This window comes from Herpailurus yagouaroundi, unplaced genomic scaffold (genome assembly GCF_014898765.1).
Source record: "Herpailurus yagouaroundi ecotype Mexico unplaced genomic scaffold, PumYag 194, whole genome shotgun sequence".
NCBI lineage: Eukaryota > Metazoa > Chordata > Mammalia > Carnivora > Felidae > Herpailurus > Herpailurus yagouaroundi.
This window is the reverse complement of record NW_024412425.1, coordinates 2,664,427-2,691,668: the sequence shown is the minus strand read 5'-3', so window position 1 is coordinate 2,691,668 and position 27,242 is coordinate 2,664,427. Positions and strand designations below refer to the sequence as shown.

Genomic DNA, 27,242 nt, shown 5'->3' with positions numbered 1-27,242 from the left:
AAACAGAGGTGTGCTAGTAACTTTCCCAGCTTTTATTTACCTGGAATATCATAATTTCTCTTTCATTTTTGAAGGTGAGTTTGGCTAGATACAGAATAGCTGTCAGGATTTTTTTCAGAACATTAAATATGTAATCTAATTTTTTTCTGTCTTCCCTCGTTTCTGATGAGTAGTCGGCTGTTAATTTTATTGAAGTACCTTTGTATGTAGCAAATTGATTACCTCCTACTGCTTTCAAGATTCCTTGTATTTGCTCTTCAATGATTTAATTGTGTAACATGTCTCAATGTTGATCTCTTTGAGTTTATCATGCTTGCAGTTGATTGAGGGTCTTGAAAGTATATATTTCATGTCTTTAAGTTTGGGAAGGTTTTGGCAGTCATTTCTTCAAATATTTTTTCTGCTTCTTCCTCCTTCTGGGCTCCTGTTATGCATATAATGATATGATTGATGGTGTCATATAGCCCTCTCAGGCCCTCTTTTTTTTCCATTCTTTTTGCTTCTACTCTTCAGGCTAGATCATTTCAATTGCCTTACCTTTTAGTTCATGAAGTTTTCTGCCGCCTCATACCTGCCATTAAACTCCTCTAATAAGTTTTTCATTTCAGCTATCATACTGTTCAGCCTCAGAATTTCTTTTTCGTTCCTTTTTATAATTTCTATTTTTTGATCAACATTCATTTTTGGAGGCACCTGAGTGACTCAGTCGTTAAGCATCTGACTCTTGATTTTGGCTCAGGTCAGTTTATGAGATCTAGCTCCATGTCAGGCTGTGTGCTATCAGCACAGAGCCTACTTCAGATTCTCTCTCTCCCTCTCTCTCTGCCCCTCCCCCACTTGCATGTGCACTTTCTCTCAAAAATAAAGAAATATAAACATTTTTTAAAAACCTTCATTTTTGTTCATATATTATTATCTTGATTTCCTTTAGTCTTTTCTCCAGTGTTTTACTTAGCTCATTTAGCATATTTTGGATAGCTGCTTTAATGTATTTGACTAGTAATTTCAATGTCTGGGTTTCCTCAGTGATAGTTTCTATGAAATTCTTTTTTATTGGGGAACTGGGTGGCTTAGTTGAGCGTCCACCTTCGGCTCAGGTAATGATCTCTTGGTTCCTGAGTTTGAGCCCCACATCAGGCTTGTTCCTGTCAGCACAGAGCCCACTTCAGATCCTCTGTCCCCACCTCTCTCTGCCCCTTCCATGCTCTCTCTCTCTCTCTCTCAAAAATAAATAAAACATTTTTTTATAAAATTATTCTTTTTATATATGAATGGAACATGCTTTCCTTTTTTAGTGCTTTGTAATTTTTTTACTGAGATCTAGACATTTTGAGTAGTATAATGTAACTCTGGAAGTCAGATTTTTCCCTCCTTGGGGATTGCTGATTTTTGTATGTTGCAGACTGAAGCCATCCATTTATTTAGTGAAAGTTTATTATTTATTTATTTTGCAAAGTGCATTTCCCATGTTGCATGTTGTCACCAAAGTTTCTGTTACATTATCTCTGAGGTCGGGCAGAGATATTGGTTAAAACTTCAATCTAGGGGTGCCTCGGTGGCTCACTCATTAAGCATCTGACTTTGACTCAGGTCATGATCTCATGGTTTGTGAGTTTGAGTCCCATATTGGGTGAACTCAACCCCTGCTTCAGGCAAGCTCAAGCCTCACTTTGGGTGAGCTTGTGCCCCGCATTGGGTGAGCACAAGCTCCACTTCAGGTGAGCATGAGCCCCCCTTTGGGTGCACTCAAGCCCCACTTTGGGTGAGCCTTGCTTCTCTCTCTCTCTCTTTCTCTCTCTCTCTCTCTCTCTCTCTCTCTCAAAAAAAAAAAAAATTTTTTTTTTCAATCCAAACTTGAGAAACAAAATAGATGAACATAAGGAAATGTGAGAGAAGAGAAAAGAAAGAAACAAACCACAAGAAAGTCTTAACAATAGAGAACAAACTGAGCATGGATAGAAAGAGATGGGTGGGAGATGGGCTAGATGGGTGATGGGAATTAAGGAGGGCACTTGTGATGAGTACTCGGTATTGTATGTAAGTGATGAATCACTGAATTCTACTCCTGAAACCAATAATGCACTGTATATTGGCTAAAATTTAAATGAAAAAAAATAAATCCACTTCCCATAGTCAAAAAAAAGAACTTCAATCTAAGTAAATATAATAATTATTAATAAAACAATTATAATCATATACAGTGTCTTAGATTGGGCTTCTATAAAACAATACCATAGACTGTCTTAAGCAAGAGAAATTTATTTTTCTTAAAAGTTCTAGAGGCTGGAATTTGGAGATCAGGGTCCCAACATGGTCAATTTTTGGTGAGAGCTCTTTTTTGTAATGAGAGCTCTTTTATTGGATTGCAGATGGCTGCGATCTTGCTGTGTGCTCACATGACCACTTCTTTGTCCAAGTGCAGAGAAATAGTGAATAAGCTCTCTGGTGTCTCTTACAATCAGACCACTAATCCCATCATCAAGGTTTGTCCCTCATGCCTTTTTCTAACCCAAATTATCTTCTAAAAGCTGCATCTCCCAATACCATCACATTAGGGGTTGGGACTTCAACATATGAATTCGGGGGCACACAGTCTATAATATGCATCTAACAACAGAGCTGCCAAATATTATGAAGCAAAAAGTGACAACATTGAACATTAGAAATAGTTATACAATCATACCTACAGCCTTGAATACTCCACTTTCAATAATGAATAAAACAATGAGTCCCTAAATTCTATACCCGAAGCTAATATTACAGTGTATGTTAACTAACTGGAATGTAAATGAAAACTTGAAAACAAAACAAAATAATGAATAAAACAATGAAATAGAAGATCAATAAGGAAATAGATGACTTGAACAACACTGAGTCCACAGACATACAGAATACTCCACCCCTGACAGCAGAACACGGATTTTTTTCTTAAGTGCCCATGGAACATCCTCTCTGTATTTAAGAGTCTTTTTTTTTTTAAACAACACACTCTTTAAAGAACACTGGATTATATAAGAATTCTAAAAATTAAAATTATAAAATAGCTTGAGATGAATGAAGATGAAAACACAACATACCAAAACTTATAGGATATAGTGGACCCAGTGGAATGAAACTAGAAATCAATAGCAGGAGAAGTGGAAAATCCATAAATATGTGGAAATTAAACAGACTTTTAATCAATGCATCAAAGAATAAATCACAAAGGAAATCACAAAATATTTTCAGACAAACTGAAAAACACAATGCACCAAAACTTACAGAATGCATCCAAATCAGGCTAAGAGAAATTTATAGCTGTAAATATTTACATTAAAAAAAGGAAAGATCTCAAAACAATAACCTAACTTTACTCCATATGATATTAGAATAAAGAATAATCTAAACCCAAAGCTGTAAGAAGAATAGAAATAATAAAGATTAGAGCACAGATAAACTAAACAATATAAAATAAAGATCAGCAAACCCAGAAGTCAGTTCCTTGATAATAACAGCAAAATTGACAAACTTTTGGCTAGGTTGACTATGAAAACAGACAAGAGAGAGAAGACTCAAATCACTAAAATCAGAAATGAAAGTAGGACATTACCAATTTTATAGAAATAAAAAGGATTATAATATTATAAACAATTGTAGGCTAAACAATCTGATAACCTTGATGAAATGGGCAAACTCCTAGAAATATACTCCTAGAAATACACAAACTACATAAACAACCCAAGAAGAAATAGGAAATTTGAACAGACCTATAACCAAAACAGGAAATTAAATCAGTAATCAAAAGCCTCCTAACAAAGGAAAGCCCAGGTTCAAATGGTTTCACGGTGAATTCTTACAAAAATTTAAAGAATTAACACCAATACTCCTCAAACTCTTCCCAAAACTTGTATTAGAGGGATCACTTCCAAACTCATTCTGTGAGGTCAACATTACCTTGCTACTAAAGCCAAAAAATAAATAAAAAAACAAAAACAAAAACAAACAATAAATGACTGTAAGGAAATAACTATAGGCCAGTATCCTTTGTGAATATAGATGAATATAGATGCAAAGATCCTCAACATAACACTAGCAATAATAATATTCTAGTGAACTCAGCAGCCTAGTAAAAGAATTACATACTATGATCAAATGGAATCTATCCCAGTCCTTTGAGGGTGGTTCATTCAACCTATGAAAATCAATGTAATGTGCTACATTAATAGAATGAAGAGAAAAACTATATGATCATATCAATTTCTACAGAAATATGTCAGAACAAAAACTAAATCTCTTAGAACAAAATATAAGTGTAAATCTTTGTGACCTTTGAGTAATGTTTTCTTAGATCTGATACCAAAAGCATAAGCAACAAAAGATAAAATAGATACATTAGAAATTTTTGAAATTTTTTGTTTACAAGAGACAACCTACAAAATGGGAGAAAATGTCTGCAAATAACATATCTGATAAGGGACTTGTCTTAGTCCTTCTGGCTACTATAAAAATTACTGTAGTAGGGGCACCTAGGTGTCTCAGTTGGTTAAACATCCAACTCTTAATCTCAGCTCAATGTCTTGATCTCAGGGTCATGAGTTCAAGCCCCCTGTTGGGCTCCATGCTGGATGTGGAGTCCACTTAAAATTAAAAAACAAAAAATAATTACCATAGCTGGGTGGCTTATAAACAACACAAATTTGTTGTAGTTCTGGAGGTTAGGAGGTCTAAGATCAAGATGTCAGCAGATTGCATGTCTAGTAGGACCTGCTTTCTGGTTCATAGTTAGAGGCAAGGGGTCACTCTGGGGCCTCTTTTATAAGGGCATTAGTTTCATTTATGAAAGATCGCCCTCATGACCTAATCATTTCCCAAAGCCTCCCATCATCCAGTTACCATCACATTGGGCTTTAGGATTTGATGTATGAATTTGGGTGGGCTGGGATGAGGGGGGGCAACACAAACTTCAAACTATAGCAGAAGGTATGTTCAGAATATATAAAGAATGAATATATTAAGCTCAACAAAATGAGAACCCAATCATTATAGACTGAATATTTGTGTTCTCCCCAAATTCATATGTTGAAATCCTAACCTCCAATGTGATGGTATTGGGAGGTACAGCACTTGTGAGGTAGCTAGATCATGAAGGTAGAGCTCTCATGAATGTAATAGTGCTTTTATAAAAAGAAACATGTAGATGATTTCTTTCTTGACCATGTGAGAATACAACAAGAAGATGGCCATCTACAAACTAGGGCCTTGGTCTTGGACTTCTAATATCCATAACTGTGTAAATATGTGTTTAAGTCACCCAATCTATGGTATTCTGTTATATCAGCCTGAACTGAGACATCAATTTAAAAATTGGAAAAAAGATTTGAATAGACATTTCTTCAAAGATATACAAATGGCCAATAAACATGTGATTTATTTATTTTTGTTTATTTGAGAGAAAAAGTGTGTGCAATCAGGAGAGAGGAGTTGGTGGGGGGGGGGCAGAGAGAGAGAGAGAGACAGAGGATCCAAAGTGGGCTCCATGCTGACAGCAGAGAGCCCCACACAGAAGGAGAGAGAGAGAAGGAGAGGGAGGGAGAGAGAGAATCTTAAGCTGGGTCCATGCTCAGTGCAGAGTCCAATGTGGGGCTGGATCCCATGACCCTTGGATCATACCTGAGCTGAAATAAAGAGTCAGACACTCAACCAACCTAGCCATCCAGGCATCCCCCTTTTTTTGCCAATAAGAAAAATGATTAAAAGATCACATGAAGGGGCGCCTGGGTGGTGCAGTCGGTTAAGTGTCCGACTTCAGCCAGGTCACGATCTCGCGGTCCGTGAGTTCGAGCCCCGCGTCAGGCTCTGGGCTGATGGCTCAGAGCCTGGAGCCTGTTTCCGATTCTGTGTCTCCCTCTCTCTCTGCCCCTCACCCGTTCATGCTCTGTCTCTCTGTCCCAAAAATAAATAAACGTTGAAAAAAAAATTAAAAAAAAAAAAAGATCACATGAAAAGATGATCACCATCATTAGTCATTAAGGAAATGCAAATCAAAATCATAAGTAGCACTTCATACCCACTGGGATGGTTATACTCTAAAGGATGTACAATAACAAGTGTTGGTGAAGATATGGGGAAGTTGGAACCATTATACACTGGTGTTGAGAATGATGTGGTCACTTTGGAAAACACTTGGCAGTTCCTCAAAAAATTAGACATGGAATTACCATATGACCTAGCAGTTCTACTCTATGTTATATATACAAAAGAAATGAAAACATATGTCCATGCAGAGCCTCATACACAAATGTTCACAGCAGCAATATTCATGTAAGTCAAAATGTGGAATTAATTCAAATGTCCATCCATTGATGAATGGATAGATAAAATGTGTCATAGCCATACAATGGAATATTTTTTTTAGCAATAAAAAGGTATGAAGCTTTTACCATATGATGCAGGAATCATCATATGGTAGTATTTACTCAAAGGAGTTGAAAACTTATGTACACCCAAAAACATGTTTACAGTGTTTATATGAGCTTTATTCATTATTGCCAAGACTTGGAAGTGATCGAGATGTCCTTCAGCAGCAAAATGAATAAATAAACTGTCATACATCCAACAATGGAATATTATCCAATGCTAAACAGAAATGACATATCAAGCCTTGAAAAGACATGGAGGCAACTTAAATGCATGTTACTAAGTGAAAGAAATCAGTCTGAAAAAAAACAACACACTATATTATTCCAACTATATAACATTTTGGAAAAGGCAAAACTTTGGAGACAGTAAAAAGATCTGTGGTTGCCAGTGGTCAGTTGGACAGGGATGGATAAATAAAAGGAACACAGGGAAGTTTTAGGGCAGTGAAACTACTCTGTATAATGTAATGGTAAAAACATGTCATCATAAATTTATTCAAACACATAGAATGAACATTACCAAAAATGAACCCTAATGTAAATTATGTACTTGGGATGATAATGATATGTCAATGAAGATTCATAAACTATAACAAATGTACCACTCTAGTGGGAGATGTTGATAATGGGGCAGGTACATGTGTATGGGGACAGGGGATATATGGGATATCTTTGTACCTTTCAATCAATTTTGCTCTGAACCTAAAACTTCTCTAAAGCATAAAGTATTTTTGTATAAAAAGGAAAATGAATTTAAATGCTGCATGTTACATGCTACAACATGGATGGATTTTGAATATATTATGCTAGTGGAAAGAAGCCAATCATAAAAGACGACATATTCTGTGATTCCATTTATATCCAGAATAGGCAAATTCATAGACTCAGAAAGTAGATTAGTGGTTGCCAGAGCCTGGCTGCCGTACTGTGTGTGTGTGTGTGTGTGTGTGTGTGTGTGTGTGTGTGTGTTTAAAATGCTGGATTGTATTTTTTTTTTTTTTTAGTGTATATTTGAGAGAGAGAGAGAGCATGGGGTAGGGGCAGAGAGAGGGAGATAGAGGATCCAAAGTGGGCTCCATGCTGACAGCAGAGAGCCCCAAGCAGAGCTTGAACTCATGAACCCTGAGATCATGACCTGGTCCCAAAGTTGGATCCTTAACAACTGAGCCACCTAGGCGCCCCAATGTAAGACTTTTAAATGAGGCACATTGTTTTCTTCTAATCTACTTTTATTAAGATATAATCCACACACAATAAAATTCACCCTTTAAAAAGTACAATTCAGCAGGCGCCTGGGTGGCTCAGTCAGTTAAGTCTCTCTTCGGCTCGGGTCATGATCTTGCAGTTCATGAGTTCGAGCTCTGTGTCATGCTCTGTGCTGACAACTCAGAGCCTGGAGCCTGCTTCAGGTTTTATGTCTCCCTTTCTCTCTCTGACCCTCCCCTACTCATGCTCTGTCTCTCTCTCTTTCTCAAAAATAAATAAAAACATTTTTAAAAAGTCTTACAGCAGTTTACTAATTATCTATCTATAAAAACACAGCTCAAAGAATTATATAATCCTTTCTCCTTATTCCAATATCCTCTCATATCCTTGACATGATCCCATCACATTCACAAAAGATAATGGTAGCAATAAAATAATTTTGTTCTTGTATTTTCTATCAGACTTCTAGTATTTCATTTTGAAAATTGGTATTTGGGGCGCCTGGGTGGCGCAGTCGGTTAAGCGTCCGACTTCAGCCAGGTCACGATCTCGCGGTCCGTGAGTTCGAGCCCCGCGTCAGGCTCTGGGCTGATGGCTCAGAGCCTGGAGCCTGTTTCCGATTCTGTGTCTCCCTCTCTCTCTGACCCTCCCCCGTTCATGCTCTATCTCTCTCTGTCCCAAAAATAAAAAAAAATAAAAACGTTGGAAAAAAAAAAAAAAGAAAATTGGTATTAAAGTTTTAGGAACAGCTTTGAGCCTCAGATTTTTCTTTGTATAATAGGGATGTGTATGAAATCCCTTTCTCACAGCATTATTATAAACACTAAATGAGAATATGCATTTGCTTATCTCTTCTCCACAGCACCAACATGTTGAAATTCAGGAATCAGACTGGTAATGGCACATCACTTCCCTTGCTGCACAGGTTAATCAGCATTAATACCTCCTATGTATTTGTCTCTGTGTTAGAGTATGGATGATTTTCAGTGTATGGGTTCTTCATGAGAATCTACTCAGATCAGGAGACAGATATTGATAGTCATTTACTAGAGGTTTTTAAACGTGATTTACCCATATTCAATATATAAAAATCACCATGGACTGAGAAGACTATGGGCCTAATGAATACACAAAGTTCTTTTTCCATGTAAGAGAAAGAAAGAGAGAGTGAGGGAGAAACCTTCAATTTCAGACCAGGTTCCTCATAAACAAATAAATATATTTAAAATACAACTTTTGAAGTGCTCTGGAGGAAAGAAATATGCCTAATAAATAGTGGAATAATAACTAGTTAGAAAAACAGTGGGAATAATAACTGGTCAGAAAATAAAACTTTTTTTTTTTTGAGAAAGTAAAGGCCAGTGTGTTAGAAATATAGTCATGCTCAAAAACAAGAAGACAAAGTATCACCACTCACAAAACTGAGAAATCTTTGAGAGATTGAATGAATATAAAAAATGATATTAAAGAAAGGGGTGCCTGGGTGGCTCAGTTGGTTAAGCATCCGACTCTTGGCTTTGGCTCAGGTCATGATCTCATGATTTCGTGGGTTCAAGCCTTGCATTGGGCTCTGTGCTGGCAGTGCAGAGCCTGCTTGGGATTCTCTCTCTCTCACTCTGTCCCTCCCCCACTCATGCGGTCTCTGTCTCTCTCAAAATAAATAAATAAACTTTAGAAATGTGTATAAAATTAAAGAGGTAAATGGCAGCTCAGACTATCTTCCATCATACTATATTAACACCACAAAAGGCAGGCCCTGAAGAGTATCCCATCCCCTAACCCTAACCAGAATGAGTGGAAGCTGAAGTAGGAGGTGGCTAAATCCAAAATCAAGGGAAGGATTAATTTGGAAAGCACAGCAAGTGTATCCTGGCCTGCTGACCTCAGTGTATGTATCTGTTCACAAACACACTTAGATATAGATAGCAGCCCACTCAGAATTGACAGAAGTGTCTCTTCCCAAAGAGTTAAAGAAAACTAAAAATAGGAGAAAGAAAATAAAAGTAAGTTTAAAAATTAATGAACTAGAAAGTATAGCTACAAGAATGGACCGATACAGACAAAAGCTTTTTAATTAAGAGACTATTGAAGCATAGTGACCCTTGTACAAAATGGGTTTGAACTGTATGGGTCCACTTATACATAGATCTTTTCAATAACTAGGGTAAAGTACTGTTAAAATATTTTCTCTTCCTTATGATTTTCTTCTTTTCTTGGGGCACGTGGGTGGCTCAGTCAGTAGAGCATCCAACTCGTGATGTCAGCTCAGGTCATCATCTCACGGTTCATGAGTTTGAGTCCTACGCTGTCAGCATGAAGCGTATTTGGGATTCTCTCTCTCCCTGTCTCTCTGTCCCTCCCCCACTCACGTGCATGCACTCTCTCTCTCAGAAATAAATAAATTTTCTTTAGCTTACTTTATTGTAAGAATATGCTATGTAATACATATAACATAAAAAATATGTTAGTTGAAGGGCGCCTGGGTGGCTCAGTTGGTTGAGTGTCCGACTTCAGCTCCGGTCATCATCTCCACCTCCAGCCCTGCATGGGGCTCTGTGCTGACAGCTCAGAGCCTGGAGCCTGCTTCAGATTCTGTGTCTCCCTCTTTCTCTGCCTGTCCCCTGCTTGTGCTCTCTCTCAAAAAATAAACATTAAAATTTTTTTTAAATATTACAAAAAAATAATGTTAGTTGATTATGTTATGAGTAAGTCTTCTGGTTAGTAGTAGGCTATTAATAATTAAGTTTTTGGAGAGTCAAAAGTTATACACAGATTTCTTTCTACACAGAGGGGTTGGCATTCCTAACTCCTGTGTTGTTCAAGGGTCAACTATGTAAGATCTGTTGACAGGGTTTTTAAAAACTAGAACAAAGCTACAAATATTTTTAGGAGTAAAAGTAGGGACACAACAAGAGATGCTGTAGAGATACACAAAATAAGAGAATATATGAAAAACTCCATGCTAATAAGTTGGAAAATATAGTTGTTATGAAAAATTTCTCAGAAAAATAACTTCCCAAAGCTACAAAAAATAGAACATTTAAATAGATAATAAAGAATTTGAAAAACTACTTTAACACCTCCAAAAAGAAACATCAGCCCAAACAGTTTTACTGTTGAGTTTCCCCAAGCTTTCAAAAAACAAATAATTACATTTATGTTCCAAATTTTCCAAAGAATAGGAGTAAATGCCTATCAGCTAATTCACTGTATAAAACCAATAATACCATAAAGGCAAAAATGGGGAGAAAAGTAAAAGAAAATTAAATATCAGTTATATGATTATAAAGTCAAAAATAATAGCCAAATATTAGAAAATAGGTATGGCTTTAAAAAAATTTTTTATGTTTACTTATTTTTGGCAGAGACAGAGACAGAGCAAGGAAGGGAGAGAGAAAGAGGGAGACTCAGAATCTGAAGCAGGCTCCAGGCTGTCAACACAGAGCCCGATGTGGGGCTCGAACTCACAAACCATGAGATCATGACCTGAGCTGAAATCAGATGCTTGACCTACTAGGCCACCAGGCGCCCCTAAATATGGCTTTTATACACATATATACACACATTACAACCAAGGTGGTCTGTCCTAGGAATGCAAGGCTAGCTTAACATTAGAAAAATCTGTTAACAGACTCAACCATATTAATTGCTTAAAGAGTAAAAACCATATTAAGAATCTCAGAAAAAAATATTCGTTGGAGTTCAAAACTGTTCTTGTTTTTTTAAATTAAACCAGAAAGAGTGTAAATTTCTTAATCTGATAAAGGATATCTATCTTTAAAAACCTACAGTAAACATCATACTTAAAGTGTAACATATTAGAATTATTTTTCCTTAAAAATTCAAAATAAGACAAGGATATCTAGCAATACTACTTCTATTCACCATTATACTGAGGTTCTAGCAAAGCAAATAAAATATAAAAGGAAGAAGGGAAGAGAGGAAGAAGGGAAAGGAAGGCCAGAAGACACAATAGAAAGATTACTAAAAGAGAAGTTGTCATTATTCAGAGAAGATATAGAAAGCCCAAGAGAATCTAAATCAATAGAAAAAATATTAGAACTAAGAGAGGTGCAGAATATAATACTAAACAAAAATCCATTGTATTTTTATGTATCAGCATAAAAACTTTAAAAAACACAATTTACAAAGACGCCTGCCTGGGTGGCTCAGTTGGTTGAGCCTTTGACTCTTGATTTTGGCTCAGGTCATGATCTCACAGTTCATTGGTTCAATCCACCTGAGAGCGTGGATTCTCTCTCTCCTCTCTCTGTCCCTGACCCACTCGTGCTCTCTCTCTCAAAATAAATAAACTTAAAAAAACCCACAATTTAAAATGTAGCAAAGATGTGCTTGATCTTTATGGAGAACATTAAACTTGATCAGAAATTTCAAATAATGCACAAAATAATGGAGAATAATAATATGTCCATGTAATATTATTCACATAAGGTTCCAACAATAAAGGATACTATAGATGACAGCCTAGAAAACATTTGAAATTTTAGCTTTAAGCTTGATTGGAAGGGAAACTGTGACATTTACATACATATAAAGGGACATCAGAAGTGTTGGTTTGGTAAATACCTACAACACACACACACACACACACACACAATGTAATTGGCTTGGGAAACTTAAGGTTTGAGATTTTGAGATTTAGGTGCAAAATTGAAGTGGATAATTGAGACTGAATATCAAAACATCCTCAGGATTACAGATATGATTGTGGCATCAACCACATGCTTGACATTTTGGGAGGTAATGAGGTCAGTTATGAAGAATGAATACTGAGAGAAAAGACTTATGGGTGTCTAAATAAAATAGAAGAACTAAGACAATACGATTTTAGCTATTAAGAAGAAAGAAGAGAATAGTATATGAAAGGGAGTTAGAAAAGTACCAAACTCAGAAAAAGGGAAAGCCTAGACCTTTGGAATTACAAAATAAATGGTCCTTGGTGACAAATATTTCAAAGTAAAGTGACAAGACCAGAAGTTAAGAGTGAAGGTAGGAATGATTGAAGGCTTCTTCTTTGAGAAGTGGAGTATTAATGAAAAAATTTTATTTTTAAAAAATAGTATTTTAATCATATTTTGTTTCCTATCCACCTTTCTTTCCATGCCTTTTATACCAACTTATATTTCATTTTCACTACTCAGGGTGAATTTTTATGTTTCTTTGTAATGTACAAGGTAGATACATACATGGGCATGAATTGGGGTATTTGCATTTTATATTTTTGAAGATCCTGCCAAGTTACTCATCAAAGAGGTTTTATTTACACTCTCACCTTTAAGAGACAGTATCTTTTACCCGTTCCTGGTTTCAGTTCTTTTAGTGGTTTCTCACACAATAAATATTAAGGAATCCAGAGAAACAGTGAAAGAGAGAGGGAAACACAAGGATCCTGCACCATTGTCGGTGAGTTTGTGTCCCTCTTTCCCTTCTGCAGAGTATCTGATATTTTACTTCTTCAAATGAGGTTATTGGTACTCCTGCCATTTGATTTTTAGTTTTTCAGAAAGTCATTTAAAATAGCTACAATATCTATTCTGATAATCATTTTCTTTCTTTTTCCTTCTTTGAATCATCTTTGATTTAAAAAAAAAATTCAGAACGCTCTCTTTTTAGTACACTGAGAATACAATTAGAGCTTTAGAAAAATTCTCTCCCTATTTTTCTTTCAATTCTGTTTCACTGAGTATCATTTTTTCTATTTGGTGTCCTTCTGTTAGATTCCTGGAGTGTTTTTGTATATTTAGCAGTTTTTCTCTACCTGCCTGTTCCTTCTGATAAAGGTCTAGTTCTAGCTATCCAATATGGTTACACTGGTCACATGGTTATTGAGCACTTGAAAGGTGGTCAGTCTGAATTAAAGAATGTAAAATGTCACACTATTTTTTTATTACATGTTGAAATAATATTTTAGATATAGTTTGTAAAATATCGTACTATTAAGTTCACCTATTTCTTTTACTTTTATGTTTTTTTTTTAATTTTTTTAACGTTTTTATTATTTTTGAGACAGAGAGAGACAGAGCATGAACGGGGGAGGGTCACAGAGAGAGGGAGACACAGAATCTGAAACAGGCTCCGGGCTCTGAGCCGTCAGCACAGAACCCGACGCGGGGCTCGAACCCACGGACCGTGAGATCATGACGTGAGTCGAAGTCGGACGCTTAACCGACTGAGCCACCCAGGCGCCCCTACTTTTATGTTTTTGATGTGGCAACTAGAAAATTTGACATTACATATATTGTTCTATTGCTCATAATATATTTTTATTGGGCAGTGCTGATCTAGTTACTTCAATATAGCTGAGAAGGAACCCATCAGAAATTGAAAAGACTCCTGGGGCGCATGAAAAGTGCTCAACATCATTAATTATAAGGGAAATGAAAATCAAAACCACAAAAATGTCAACGAGTTATCACCTCACACCTGTTAGGATGGCTGTTATCAAAAAGGCAAAAGATATCTGTTGGTGAGGACATGGAGAAATGGAAACCCTTGTACGCTTTTGGTCAATATATGAATTGGTACAGACATTAAGGAAAACAGTATGTAGTGTTCTCAAAAAATTAAAAATAGAACTGCTATATGACCTCACTTCTGCCTATATATTCCAAAGAAATGAAATCAGGATCTCAAACTTATCTGCATGCCCATCTTCATTGCAGCATTATTTACAGTAGCCAAGATATGGAAAAACCTTAGTGTCTGTAGATGGGTAAAGAAAACACACACACACACACACACACACACACACACACACACACACCCAATGGAATGTTATTCAGCATTAAAAACAAAGAAAATCCTGCCATTTACAAAAACATAGCTGAACCTGGAGGACATTATGCTAACTGAAATAAGCCAGACACAGAAAAACAAATATTGTATGATCTAACTTACGTGTAGACTATAGCAAGTTGAACTCACAGTGACAGAATGGTGGTGATGAGTGGCTGGGGAGTAGGGGGAAAGGGAGATATTGATCAAGAGGTATAAACTTTCAGTTATAAGGGTAAGTGCTGAAGACCTAATGTAAAGCATGGTAACTTATAGTTAATGTATACTTGAAATTTGCAGAGACCTCAAGTGTTTTCACCACACACACACACACACCCACCCACACACACACACACACACACACACACACACGATAACACGTAAGGTGATGAATATGTTAATTAGCTTGATTGTAGTAATCATTTCACAACGTATAAATATATGAAAACATCACACTGTACACCTTTATACATACAGTGTTGTCCGTCACAACTCAGTAAAGCTGGGGAGGAAGAAAAAGACTGATGGGGGAAAATGTGTAATAAGTAGGTCACAAAACCGTCAGCATAAGAATACAGTCATTGTCAAAACACTGATATACCAAATTGTTAACAGTGATTGCATCTGAAATCAATTATGTGTCAGCTTCTTTCTGAAGGGTATGATGAATATGGATGGGAACACCAGTGGCATGCCTGAGATATAGTAAGGAAGTAACTTGACAAAAGCAAATACTTAAATGTTATTTTTTTATTATGAAGTAGTTTAAATATACAGAAAGATATAGAGAATAAGAACCTACCTATAAACCAACAACCAGCTTTATCAATTTATAAGAATTGGCCATGTTTGCTTATTTTTTAAAGAAGTGAGTGATTAACAGATATCTCCTTTTGCATCCTTTTCTCAAGCTCATTTTTCTCCCCCTCCAGAGGTCACCACTGTTTTGGATTTAATTATTATTTCCATGAATGTTGTTATACTCAATCTATATGGTATTTAGCCATGGAAAATACACATAGCATCAATTTGCATATTTTCAAACTTTATATAAATGGTACCATATAATACAAAATACTGTCTAGTTCAATTTCATTAATATTGTTTTAAGATTTATCCATGCTGACAGAAATATCTCTACTTCATTCTTTTTAACTTGGGATCTAACTTCTATTCACCCTAATGGTTATTTTGATTGCTTTAAGCTTTTCATTCTTAAATAACACTGAAATAGACTTTCATGTATACTTCTCTAGACACATGAAGAGAGGAGAGACTATAAGAGGTTTAAGTGTGGAACTGCTGGGTCAGAGTATATGCATTTTCAACTTTACTAGATATTGCTAAATTATCCTAAATACAACTACTTCCAATAGCACTGTATGAACATTCGTACTGCTCCACATCTTTCCAGTAATTGGTACTATGATGCTTTTGCCAATGTAATGATTTTTAAATAGTTCACTATGATTTTATTTGCTTTTCCCTTACTGTAATGGATATAAACAATTATTCTAATAACCCCAAATGCATCTTTTCTCTATGGGTCTAAGCCATCTTAATCATATGCAGAATTTCTAGAAATAGGTCAGACTCGACAGCTGTCTTGCTTAAGAGTTCACACTTCATAGATGAATTTAGAACAAAGCTGTGAAATTAAAAGGAAAAAAGACCTGAGGAATTTTGGTTCTAATTGGAGTGAATTTGTGAATTAGGAATAGCTGACAACTTTTATTAGGCTGTCTCTTCAGCTTAGACCATATAATACTCCTCAGTTTATTATTTTTCATTTTGCTAGGTCTAGAAAATCTATTGTTTTATATTTAAGTGTTAATGATTTTAGCCTTTGAAATTTAACTCCATGAAGACATAGTCTTAGTATTGATCACTATTGTCTCCTTGTGTCTAAAACCATGTCCAGCAAATGGTACTCAATATTCACTGAAGGAGAAATTATATATATATGATATATATATGATATATATATATGAATATATATACATATACATATACATATATACATATATGATATATATGATATATATATGATATATATATATCATATATATATGATATATATATCATATATATATATTATATATATATAAAATATATATATAATATATATATATAGGAAACCCTATATATATTTGTCTGTAGCTTTTTACCCTTAATTCCTATTTGGTTTAAATTTTATAACCACTGGCTAAAACATTCACAAACTTTTTACTTTTTCTGTGGTGTAGAACAATTTAAATGCTTCTTAAATTACTTAGTTTCACCCATACAATTGCGTGGGCCTGGTATATTTTTATGGGACAGTATGAATTTCTATGTTTATTGGTTTTTTGGAGTTGTGATCCTCTATTCTTTTCTTGATCTAAATGTGAGTTCTGTATTCTTCTCAATCATCATTCTCCTTATATTGTTTATCCAATTCTCTTTAGAAACTTCCTAAAACTGGTTGTAGGTGTTAGTAGTTCTACTACTTGTTGTCTATCCTGATTATGTATCTAGAGTGCAAAGACTCCCACTTATGTTTCTAAAATTTTTAGGTTTTCTTAATTCTGACCTGCTGCTTCCCAGGGATGTTCTACTTTGTCCACTGAAGAATTTTGTTCTAGCTGTGGAGTAAGTAACTTAACATATGCTGAGTATGTAGAACAGTGCCTGGTGCAGAGTAGATACTCAATACACGTTAGCTATTATGATTTATTGAATATCTGCTATAATTGATGTGCTACGTGAAGCACTTTACATGCAAATTTATTCCTTTATATGCATCAGTCTACAACAGACACTATATCATTTAATAATCACAGTTCTACAATACAGTATCCTTTATTATCCCTATTTTAAGAATTAAAGAAAACCCTGAGGTTTAGATAAGTCAAACAAATTACTCAAAGTCGTACAATGCCACAGCAGTTGTAGAGCTGATTTTCCAGAATCTAAGCTCTTAGTCCTGGGAAGTGCCTAGTGCTCAGTGAAGGAGACTGGAATAAATAAGACTGAAAGGTATGTAAGAACCAGATAATGAAGCACCTCATAGACAATTTAAAGACTGAGGATGTTAGCTTAAGAAAATAATAAGCCAAAAAAGAAAAAAAAGTTTTAACTGGAGGCAGTGATGTATTCTTATACTCAAAAAAAGCAGTTTGGGGCATGGTGGGAATGAATTTAAGGGGATCAAAAGTTGATATAGGAAGACCTCTTGGAAAGCTACCGTATGGTGATTGAGGTGAGATGAATCTATGGTGACTTTAGAGATAGAAAAAAAAGAACATAAATTCTGGATATATTTATGAGATAGTGTCTAGAGAACTTGGTGATTGACTGGATTGGGTGGTGAGAGTGACTCCCCAAGATGGATTCTCTGATGATGAGCAAGGTGTGCATGCTGCCTGAAAGTTTTCTTGCATTCCTTACATTCATAGGGTCTCTCTCCAGTATGAATTCTCTGATGTTGGGCAAGGGATCCACAGTAACTGAAAGCCTTTCCACAAACGTTACATTCATAAGGCTTCTCTCCAGTATGAACTCTCTGATGCTGAGTAAGGGATGAGTCATTGCTAAAAGCCTTCCCACACTTAATACATTCATAGGGTTTCTCTCCAGTATGAACTCTTTGATGTTGGGCAAGGTAGGCAATCTGGCTGAATGCTTTCCTACATTCTTGACATTTATAAGGTTTTTCTCCAGTATGAATTCTCTGATGTTGAGCAAGATGTGAATTCTGGCTGAAAGCCTTCCCACATTCCTTACATTCATAGGGTCTCTCTCCAGTATGTATTCTCTGGTGTACAGTAAGGTATGCACGAAGGCTAAATGCTTTCCCACAGACATTACATTCATAAGGTTTCTCACCAGTATGAACTCTCTGGTGTTGAGCAATGGATGATCTATTGCTAAATGCTTTTCCACATTCAATACATTCATAAGGCTTCTCTCCAGTATGAACTCTCTGATGTTGAGCAAGGTAAGCAAATTGGCTAAAGGCTTTCCTACACACTTTGCATTCATAAGGTTTTTCTCCAGTATGAACTCTCAGATGCTGAACTAGGTGTGCATTCTGACTGAAGGCTTTCCTACATTCCTTACATTCATAGGGTTTCTCTCCAGTATGAATCCTCTGGTGTTGAACAAGATTTGATCTCTGGCTGAAGGCTTTTCCACATTCTACACATTTATATGGTTTCTCTCCAGTATGAATTCTTTGATGAAGAGTAAGAGATGAGCTCTGGCTAAAGACTTTTTCACAGTCATTACATTTCAAAAGTTTTTTCTCTGTATAGATACTCTTGGGCTTAATGGCCATTAAATTTTTTTTAAAGCTTTTCTTATGTGTATCATGTTTATGTACTTTCTCCTCTTTGGTGGTTATCTGTTGTGTATGAAGCAGTGTGTTCGGATGGAAATTTCCCCAAGATTTGTTATATTCTTGTGCTCTTTTATTAACAAGGGCTTCTTCATGAGTGATTGTCTCTTCCTTGAAACATGACTTCTGATTTACTGGCTGTGTCTCAAAATGGTCCTCACATTTCCATTCTTCTCTTAAACTGGAATACTCAAGGCCACAGCTTGTAAGTTTTTCTAGAATCTTCTGGGATGATTGTGCTTCATAAATATCTTGCTTTGAGGTTAATTCTTCAGTCTCACACCTAGATTCCCAGCCTGAAAAATAATTTAAAAACATGTCTCCTCTATGATGTACCAGAAGGAACATTTCTGAATTTACATTCATAAAGTGAAGTATGTGAATTTAATAACAAAATCCACAAGAACATTGGCTTTTGTAGTTCTGATGTTTGCAAGAAACTGAAAATAGATCATACAGAAACTTGAAGAGGAATGATTAGAAATTATAAGAAAATTAGTAAGGTAGGGGTGCCTGAGTAGCTCAGTCGGTTAAGCATCCAACTTCAGCTCAGGTCATGATCTCACGGTTTGTGAGGTCAAGCCCTTCATCAGGCTCTGTGCTGATAGCATGGAACCCACTTTGGATCCTCTGTCCCTGCCCCCCTCTCTGCCCCTCCCTCACACTTTCTCTCTCTCTCAAAATAAGCATTTTTTTTAAAAATCAGAAAGGTAAATCTCATGTCAATAAAGAATTATGGATATGGATGGACTTGGTTATAATTTTATGCATGTATGAATAATACAAGCACTGAAATAACATCCATTATTATAGTTGTTTCTTGCAAGAATATTTATCAAACCTTGTGCCAAAGTCTTCTAATGCTTTTGATATTAAACAAAACAAAGATCCTTACCTTTATGGACCTTATATTCTTGGGGGAGATAGGAAATAAATGCTAAATGAGTAAATTTTATTATATGTTAGAAGGTACTAAGTGCTTCAGAAGAAGAAAAGCAGGGTAAAAGAGATTAGGAATGTTGGTAAAGTCAGAGGTAGGAATAATTAATAAATTAACATTTAAGCAAAGATTTGAAGTAAGTGAAGAAGTCAGTCACTTAGATATTGAGAAAGAGCATTGTGGGCGGAAGAAATAGCCTAAAAGTAGAAGCACATATGATATGTTTAGGGAATAGCAAGAAGGCCAGTGTGTCTGGAGAGGTGTTGTAGGAGATGAAGTCAGGAAATAAAAGATAAGATTATTTAAGGTTTATATACTTTCTAAGGAATTTGGTTCTTATCCTGAGTGGGATGGAAAGCCACTGAAGTGTCTGTGGAGTAGAGGAGTGATACTTATGTACAGTTCAATGAAAATACTGAATGGAGGCAAATATGGAAGAAGTAAGGGGACCTATGAATGTAGTAATCCAGGTGAAGATGATGAGGATCCAGACCAGAGAGCTATCAATGGAGGTATAGTGAGGTGGCCAGATTCTAGATGTATTTTGTAGGAAATGCCAAGAGGATATCCTGACAGATTGGATATGGAAAGTAACAGTAAAAAGAGATGAGCAAGCCTTCAAAGTTTATGTCCTGAGCAATAGAAGAATGGATTAGCCATCAACATTGATGGGAAAGGCCATGGGCACAGCAGGTTTAGGTGGGGATATATGTAAGATCTGGAGTTCAGTTTTGAACACAATAAACTTAAAGTGTTAATTTTTATTTTTAAAAATATTTATTGGGGCGCCTGGGTGGCGCAGTTGGTTAAGCATCCGACTTCAGCCAGGTCGCGATCTCGCGGTCCGTGAGTTCGAGCCCCGCGTCGGGCTCTGGGCTGATGGCTCAGAGCCTGGAACCTGTTTCCGATTCTGTGTCTCCCTCTCTCTCTGACCCTCCCCGTTCATGCTCTGTCTCTCTCTGTCCCAAAAATAAATAAACGTTGAAAAAAAAATTAATAAAAATATTTATTTATTTTGAAAGAGAGAGATGGCATGAGCGGGGGAGGGGCAGAAAGAGAGGGAGAGAATCCCAAGCAAGCTCCACACTGTCTGCACAGAGCCTGATCCAGAGCTCGAACTCACAAACTGCAAGATCATGACCCAAGCCGAAATTAAGAGTCAGATGCTTAACTGACAGCCACCCAGCCAAGTTGATTTTAGACATTGAAATGGAAATGCTGAGAAGGCAGTGTTATGGACCCATAAGACTGAATTTAAGATAGAAGTCTGGACTAGAGATTTTAAACTAGAAATTGCCAGCATATACATGGCAGTTAAAGAGAATATATTACCAAGAGAATGAGTATAAAGAGAAGAGAAAGGAGCAAGTAATGAACCCCAGAGCACTCCAACATTAAGATATTTGGGAAAAGAGAACAAACCAAAAGAGACTAAGAAGGAACAAATGTAAACCAAAAAAATCATGGCTAAGAATATTAATATCACATGATATGAAATTAAATGTTGTAATGAAAATCAACTTGTTTTGGGGTGCCTGGGTGGTTCAGTCAGTTAAGTATCCAACTCCAGCTCAGGTCTTGATCTCACAGTCTGTGGGTTCAAGCCCCGCGTTGGGTTCTGTGCTGACAGCTCAGAGCTTGGAGCCTGTTTCAGATTCTGTGTCTTCTCTCTCTGCCCCTACTCCACTCATGCTCTGTCCCTTTCCATCTCTCAAAAATGAATACATGTTAAAAAAAATTTTTTTGAAAATCAACTTGTTCAATGATTTATACTGAAAAAGATTAAAATACAGAATCACAAAACACACACAGTACTGGAATATTAGTCAAGAAATGTCACAAAAGTTATAATAACAGCAGCTAATAATAATGACCATTAAAAAGAATTGTGAATATGTTGTGACTTGCAAAACACCAGAAATGAATCATACCATAAATAAAAGGCAAATAGAATGTAGAAGCTATGTAGAAGGGAGATTACTATACTATTTATACTTATTTTTTTTCAAATAAGATTGTTATCATTTTGCAACTTCTGAATCAATTTTAAAAAGCAATAGAGGAAGGCATAAAGAAAATAACATCAGGAGATAACTAACATTGACAACAACAATGAAGAGGGAAAATACCCTAAAAATAAACTTTGCGAGAAATGAGCAAAAAGCTTTACAATTCTAATGAGGGACCTGCCCCCCCCCTTAAATTTGAATAAAGGGAGAAGATGCATACTTTGTTTTTCTATATGAAGAACCAAAATGTAAAGCCATTAATTCTAAAATTAACCTATTACTTTCATTCAATTACAGTCAGAGCCTCATAGTGAATTTTTTAAAAAACTGGGTAATAAAGAATTTGGCAGGCTTTTGTCCATAGTTCCAAGAGGTAACCCTCTAACCACTCTAAGTTACTGGAAGGAGTATAATTGTGAGGCCCTTGGACCATACCTGATAGTTTAATATTTTATTTACTTTTGAGAGAGAGAGAGCACGAATGGGAGGAGGCAGGGGGCAGAGAGAGAGGGAGACATAGAATTTGAAGCAGGCTCCGGCCCTGAGCTTCAGCACAGAGCCTAATGCAGGGCTTGAACTCATGAGTTGTGAGATCATGACCTGAGCTAAAGTCAGACACTTAACTGACTGAGCCACCCAGGTGCCCCCATACTTGATAGTTTATAGCTATAGTTTATGACTCATGGCATGCCCCTAGATAGTTTTTGCTAATGTGATGACTTAGGATGGAGGCTAGCCATGCCAGAAAGACCAACCATGTGATTAAAGGGTTGGTGCTTTGAGCTATCATGGTATCAGTCTGGGAAGGGAAGGAGGCTGGAGACTGAATCACATTGGGCATTGGGCAATGATCCATTCAATCATACCTACCTAGTTAAACCAAAACACAAACAAACAAATAACTCTGTAACACTGAAGCTCTCTTGAAAGCTTATTCTTTTGAATATTGAGATGTCTGGAAGGCCCTTTCATGTTTGCAACTCTGCCAGACCTTGCCATTGGTGGCTGCGCTTTTGGCTGGTTCTTTGTTATCTTTTGCTACAATAAAACTGTAATCATAATATGGTTCTTTCCTGACCTCTGGAGGTCACTGTTGTGAGTTATCAAACCTGAGGGTGACTGTAGGCACCCTCTTATCTGTAGCCAGCTAGGCAAATGAGAGTGGCCCTGAAAATCCCCAAACTTGCAGAAACTATCTGAAATAAGCACAGTCTTGTGGAGCACCATTCTCTCAGATTTTTCAGTTTGGCAAACTGACTTCAAGAATTTTTTTTTTAAATCCTAAAGTTTATCAAAATAGTAAACATGTATCCAGGATAAGACTATATGCTGTCCATAAAACATGCATTAATAAATTAAAAAATTTTTTAATGTTTTTATTTATTTTTGAGAGAGACACAGAGCGTGATGGGGGAGGGGCAGAGAGAGACAGGGAGACACAGAATCTGAAGAAGGCTCCAGGCTCTGAGCTGTCAGCCCAGAGCCCAACATGGGGCTTGAAGCTGTGAATTGCAAGATCATGACCTGAGCCAAAATTGGATGCTCAACCAACTGAGCCACCCAGGTGCCCCCGTGCATTAATAAATTTTAAAAGACTGAAATCATACAAATTATCTTTCTCAATCATAATGAAATGAAACTTAGAAATCAATAGCAAAATAATACTGGAAAAATCCACAAATATGTGGAAATTAAACAACACACACTTAAACAACCAGTGGGTCAAAGAAGAAATCACAAGGTATCTTGAAACCAATGAAAAGAAAAATATAACATACCAAAAAGTATGGGATACATCAAAAGCAGTGCTAAAAGAGAAATGTAAAGCTGTTAATGCTTACATTAAAAAAGAAAGATTGCAAATCAACAACCTAACTTTACATGTGAACAAACTAGACAAAGAGCTAACTAAACCCAAAGCTAGGAAAAAGAATATACTGAAGTAGAGATCAACAAAATACATAGAAAAATAATAGAATCAACAAAACCAAGAGTTAGTTCTTCAAAAAGATTGACAAAACTGACAAACTTTTAGTTGGACTGACTAGGGGAAAAACAAGACTCAAGTAACTAAAATCAGAAATGACAGGGGCCACATTACTACCAATTATAGAGAAATAAAAAGGATTATAAGAGAGTAGTATGGACAACTGCATGCCGATAAATTGGATAAAACAGACAAATTCTAAGAAACACACAACCTTCTAAGACTGAATCATAAAGAAAGAAAACCTGAACAGACCCATAACTAGTAGGTTGACTGAATCTGTAATCCAAAACCTTCCAACAAATAAAGGCCTAAGACCAGATAGTGTCTGTGGTGAATTCTATCACAGGTTTAAGAATTCACATAATCCTCCTCAAACTCTTCCAAAGAAATGAAGAGGAGTGAAGACTTCCAAACTCATTCTATGTGGCCAGCATTACTCTGATACCAAAGTCGAAGTAAGATACCATAAGAAAACTAGAGACCAATATCCCTTTCGAGCACTGATATAAACCTCATCAACAAATACTAGCAAACTGAATTCAACAGCATATTATAAGGCTTATACACCATGACCAAGTTGAATTTGTTGCTGGAATGCAAGGATGGTTCAGCAAAAATTAATGTAACACACATTAACAAAATGAAGGAAAAAACTCAAATGATGCAGAAAAAGCATTTTATAAAATTCAACACCCTTTTATGATAAAAACACTGAACAAACTGGCAACAAAAGGAAACTACTTCAACATAATAGAAGCCATATATGAAAAGCCAACAGCTAACATCATATTCAATGGTGAAGGACTGAAAACTCTCCTCTAAGATCAGGAACAAGGCAAGAATGCCCACTTTGACCACTTTTAGTCAGTATAGTACTAGATGTTCTAGCCAGAGCAATTAGTCAAGAAAAATACATTTTAAAAATCCAAATTATAAAGGAAAAACTAAAATTTGTAGATGATATGCTCTTATATGTAGAAACACTAAAGACTCTACATCACCCCCACCACTTAGAATTAACAAATTCAGCATAGTAGCAAAATACAAAGTCAACACACCAAAATCAGTTGTATTTCTATGCACAATCAACAATCTGAAAAGGAAATTAAGAAAACAACTCTATTTACAATAGCATGAAAAAGAATAAAATAGGAATTAACGGGATGAAAAACTGGTACAGTGAAAAAACTACAAAACATTGCTGAAAGAAATTAAAGAAGATGTAAATAAATGGAGATATCCTGAATTCATGGTTACAACATTAATATTACTAAGACAGCCATACTACCTAAAGCTACCTACAGATTCAGTGCAATCCATATCAAAATTCCAATTATGTTTTTTTCAAGAAATAAGAAAACTTCATATGGAACCTCAATGGACCCTGAATAGTCAAAACAATCTTGAAAAGGAAGAAGAAAGTTGGAGATCTCACACTTCCTGATTTCAGAACTTTCTTCAAAGTTCTACAGTAATCAAAACAGTGTGGTACTGGCATAAAGAGACATACAGACTAATGGAATAGAAAACAGAAAGTCCAAATATAAACCCTCACATGTATAGTCAAATGACTTTTGATAAGGGTGCCAACAAATAGGAAAAACCCACAGCTAATCTTACTCTCATTGAGGAAGAACTGAGCACTCTTCCACTACGGTCAGGAACAAGACAGGAATGTCCACTCTTACCACGGATATTTAACATAGAACTGGAAGTACAAGCCACAGCAAACAGAAACCACAAGAAGTAAAAGGCATCCAAATTGGCAAGGATCTACTATTTGTAGATGACAGGATACTCTATACAGAAAATCCAAAAGACTCCACCAAAAAACTGCTAGAATTGATACATGAATTCAGTAAAGTTTCAGGATACAAAATCAATGTACAAAAATCTGTTGCATTTGTATAAACCAATAATGAAGCAGCAGAAACAGAAATCAAGGAATCAATCCCATTTACAACTGCACCCAAAACAATAAGATACCTAGGAATAAATCTAACCAAAGAGATGAAAAGACCTATACTCTGAAAACTATAAAACACCGATGAAAGAAATTGAAGATGACACAAAGAAATGGAAAAACATTCCATACTTAAGAATTGGAAAGCAAATATTGTTAACCTGTCTATACTACCCAAAGCAATCTACACATTTAATGCAATCCCTAGCAAAATATCAATAGCATTTTTCACAGAGCTAGAAAAAACAATCCTAAAATTTGTATGGAACCACAAAAGACCCCGAATAGCCAAAGCAATCTTGAAAAAGAAATGCAAAGCTGGAGGCATCACAATTCCAGACTTCATATTATATTACAAAGCTGTAGTGATCAAGACAATATGGTACTGCCACAAAAACAGACACATAGATCAATGGAACAGAAAAGAAAACCCAGGAATGAACCCAAAACTATATGGCCAAATAATCTTTGACAAAGCAGTAAAGAACATCCAACAGAATAAAGTCTCTTCAACAAATGGTATTGGGAAAACTGGACAGCAACACGCAAGAGAATGAAACTGGACCACTTTCTTACACCATACACCAAAGTAAATTCAAAATGGATTAAAGACCTCAATGTGAGGCAGGAAACCATTAAAATCCTAGAGGAGAACACAAGCAGTAACCTCTTTGACATTGGTCGTAGCAACTTCTCACTAGATATGTCTCCTGAGGCTAGGGAAACAAAAGCAAAAATAAACTATTGAGACTTCATAAAAATATGAAGCTTCTGCACAGTGAAGGAAACAATCAATAAAACTAAAAGGCAACCTACAAAATGGGAGAAGGTTTGCAAATGACATATCTGATAAAGGGTTGGTATCCAAAATCTGTAAAGAACTTATACAACTAAACAGCCAAAAAACAATCCAGTTAAGAAATGGGTAGAAAACATGAATAGACATTTTTCCAAAGAAGACATACAGATGATAAGGGTGCCAAAACCATTCAATGGGGAAAGGACAGGCTTTTAACAAATGCGGTGAAAATTGGATATCCACATGCAAGACAATAAAGCTGGGCTCTTGCTTTACATCATATACAAAAGTTAATCCCAAGTGGATCAAAGACCTAAATGTAAGACCTAAAACTGAATTATTTTTAGTTGTTAACATAGAGAAAAAAAATCCTCATAACATTGACTTTAGCAATGATTTATTGGTTATAATACTATAAAACATAGACAACAAAAGAGGAAGTAAAAAAACTGAATTTCATGAAAATTAAAAACTTCTATGCATTAAAGATTAAAATCATCAAAATAAAAAAGAAACCCACAAAACGGGGTAAAACATCTGCAAATCATGCATCTGAAAATGCATATATATCCAGAATATATAAAGAACTCCTACAACTCAGTAAGAACACAATTTAAAAATAGACAAAGGTCTTGAATACACATTTTTCCAAAGAAGAGATACAAATGTCCAACAAGCATGAAAAGATGTTCAACATCACTAATCATTAGGGAAATGCAAATCAAAACCACAAAATGCCACTTCATACTCATTAGGATGGCTAC

The 27,242-nt window shown here is 35.9% G+C and overlaps 1 protein-coding gene across 6 annotated transcripts in view; it reads right to left on the bottom strand.

The window, feature by feature from the left end:
• Positions 1-17,091: 17,091 nt before the first annotated feature.
• The window catches only part of ZNF570 (zinc finger protein 570), a 38,027-nt gene continuing 27,876 nt past the window's right edge, over positions 17,092-27,242 (bottom strand). For 3 of the 6 annotated variants that reach the window (XM_040445712.1, XM_040445715.1, XM_040445711.1), the window contains one exon: positions 17,092-19,073. In XM_040445712.1, coding sequence (XP_040301646.1) covers positions 17,716-19,073 — 1,358 coding nt within the window. In that variant the 3' untranslated portion in view covers positions 17,092-17,715. Of the gene's footprint in view, positions 19,074-23,504; positions 24,269-27,242 lie in introns of those variants that run through there. The other 3 variants (XM_040445713.1, XM_040445714.1, XM_040445716.1) reach the window with 2 other exon arrangements.